The following is a 2,308-nucleotide window of genomic DNA, read 5'->3' as shown; positions in this document are numbered from 1 at the left end:
TGTGCTTGAGGAAATACTCGCACACTTCGCACGCACCGAGCTCGCGAAGAACTCATTAAATTATGTTAACGAACTGCCGCGTTTTATATAAATTACTTTTGAATAAAGTTTTTAAGTACATAAATTAAATTTTTGAATTTTTATTACATAGATCAATTCTGTTTAAAACTAGAATAAATAATAAATATTTTAGAAACACAAGAGAAACAAAAAGTAAAATAATTCTCTAATAATTAAAGTAATGATTTTTTAAATAAAATTTTTTTAGATTTTTTTGAAAAATTATTTTTGTAATATTATATATATATTTTTTTTTCTTAAACAAAAGAGATAAGTAAAATATTGTGTTAGAGTTAGATGTTATAAGAAAAAGTATTTGTAGATAGGGAAAAATTATGAGTTAGGATGTGTTTTATTTATACTTACCCATTTATTCACTTCTATATATTTAACCAAGATTAAATATTTATAAATCGATGCAAGAAAGCAATATATAGATATATTTAGAATTTATTAGATAGAAAACGTGATAAAATTGTTATTTATTACTAAAATTTATTTTAACAAAGCATCGATTTTACCCTAATTTTTTGTAGCCTATCCATCTATTTTTAATTGAAAAATTGGTTTTATGCTAGATAAAGTCAAGTTATATGACGTGAGATTTTAAATATTCTGTCGAGATACTGAAAATTTAAATTATTTCAGAACTGATGATATAGTACAATTATTCAGTTTTGCAATAATAAATAACTACGTTATATAAAAAATAATTTAGATAGAAAGTGACAGAAAAATATAACGAGATACATTATCGATAATCGTAAAATAAAGATTTGCATATATATCATTTAATTATTTAATTATTTAATTATAACAATGCGTTTATTGATTAATTATAATATCAATCGTGCGGGAAGTTTCTTTTTTTCGGATCTCACGTCATTTATTCTGTATCTATATTTTATTTGATACATTTTCGAGATGCGTACCTACCTCATGAACAACATGCATAATAACGCATCTTTGTGTTTTCGCGGTCGGTTTTCGTGGTCGGTTTTTCGAGAAATTTTTCATTATTAATTTTTTAATTTTGTCTACATTATAAATTCTAATTTTTCGCGGGATATAATTGAGATATTCATAGAACGCGAAGTAACATTTTTTTCTGTACTTGATTACAATTTTAAATTAAAAGAACGGGTCACAAAAAGAAACGGATAATCAATATTCTCAAGTAAATAACGGAATTAATAATATAGAAATATTTTTTATCAACCTTGTGCAGTCATTTTATAAATTAATATTTTTTGGTAAATTAACATCTCTTGTGCATTTTTTGATACGATCAATGCTCGCGTGTAATTCGAATCGTATTCGAACGTATACATATAATATTACTTGTCGACGATAATAATGATCCGACACTGGAAGGAATTTTCTCCTTTCTTCTGAAGAGGAAATACAGTTGGAACGCGCGGTAGCGGTGTGAGTGATATTTAATTTCACATACATACAACTTAATGGTATAACAATATTATTCTCAAGATCTGCAATGCTGTATATATATATATATATATATGTATATATTTCTAAAAATGTAAACGTGAATATAAAACACGATTTAACGATGTCACAACATACGCGCTTACAACATTTGTCTACAAAACATCTTACCTTGTCGTTGAGAGCAGCTACTTTTCCCCTCATTTCGCTTCTTTCTCTTTGAACAGTTTGCAATTGACGCAATAGTTCTTCGTCTTTAGCCGCGCCGTCTTCTGGTGGCCATGTAGACAATCTTAATTGCGATTCTAAAGCTGATCGCTGTACCTCATTATTAGCTAGCTCGTTCTCGGCATTCGAGAGTTGTTTCTGCAGCTGAAATAAAATACATGTCGATTTATAGTTGGGGAGAGGGAGGAGCTTCCATTAGCGGACTCTTACCTGCTTGAGTTTTTCATTGTTACTTTGAGAGGAAGTAGTGATCTCCATTACGTTGTGTCGTAACAAATTTATTTCACTCTTAAGTTCGCTTTCCGTAGCCGATGCTTTTTCTAATGATAGTTTCAATTGTTCTATAGTAGATTTTAACGAAGCGCAACGTTCCTCTAAACTTGCTGTGGTACGGCTTTGTGTGTCAAAGCGGTCTTGCAGTTTCTAAAAAGAACAGCGTTCATGAAATTTATGTTTAAATTCCAAAAACCCTCTTTTCCTCGAAAATATATTGTCTTCGTGGATTGACATTATTAATATATTGATTCGAATATTAACACTTTTCTCAAAATATAGATTGTTGTTTTAGTAATCG

The 2,308-nt window shown here is 28.8% G+C and overlaps 1 protein-coding gene across 1 annotated transcript; it reads right to left on the bottom strand.

The window, feature by feature from the left end:
* Positions 1-629: 629 nt before the first annotated feature.
* LOC112462900 lies at positions 630-2,157 on the bottom strand (the record flags this gene model as incomplete). Its single annotated transcript, XM_025028966.1, has 3 exons — positions 630-634; positions 1,638-1,878; positions 1,945-2,157. Coding segments are annotated over 3 exons (459 nt in total), but the record flags the coding sequence as incomplete, so codon positions are not given.
* Between the last annotated feature and the right edge of the window lie 151 nt (positions 2,158-2,308).

This window comes from Temnothorax curvispinosus, unplaced genomic scaffold (genome assembly GCF_003070985.1).
Source record: "Temnothorax curvispinosus isolate PA1 unplaced genomic scaffold, ASM307098v1 QBEX01012915.1, whole genome shotgun sequence".
Taxonomy (NCBI): Eukaryota; Metazoa; Arthropoda; class Insecta; order Hymenoptera; family Formicidae; genus Temnothorax; species Temnothorax curvispinosus.
Note: the sequence above shows the minus strand (reverse complement) of the source record. Positions and strands in the feature narration are given on the sequence as shown.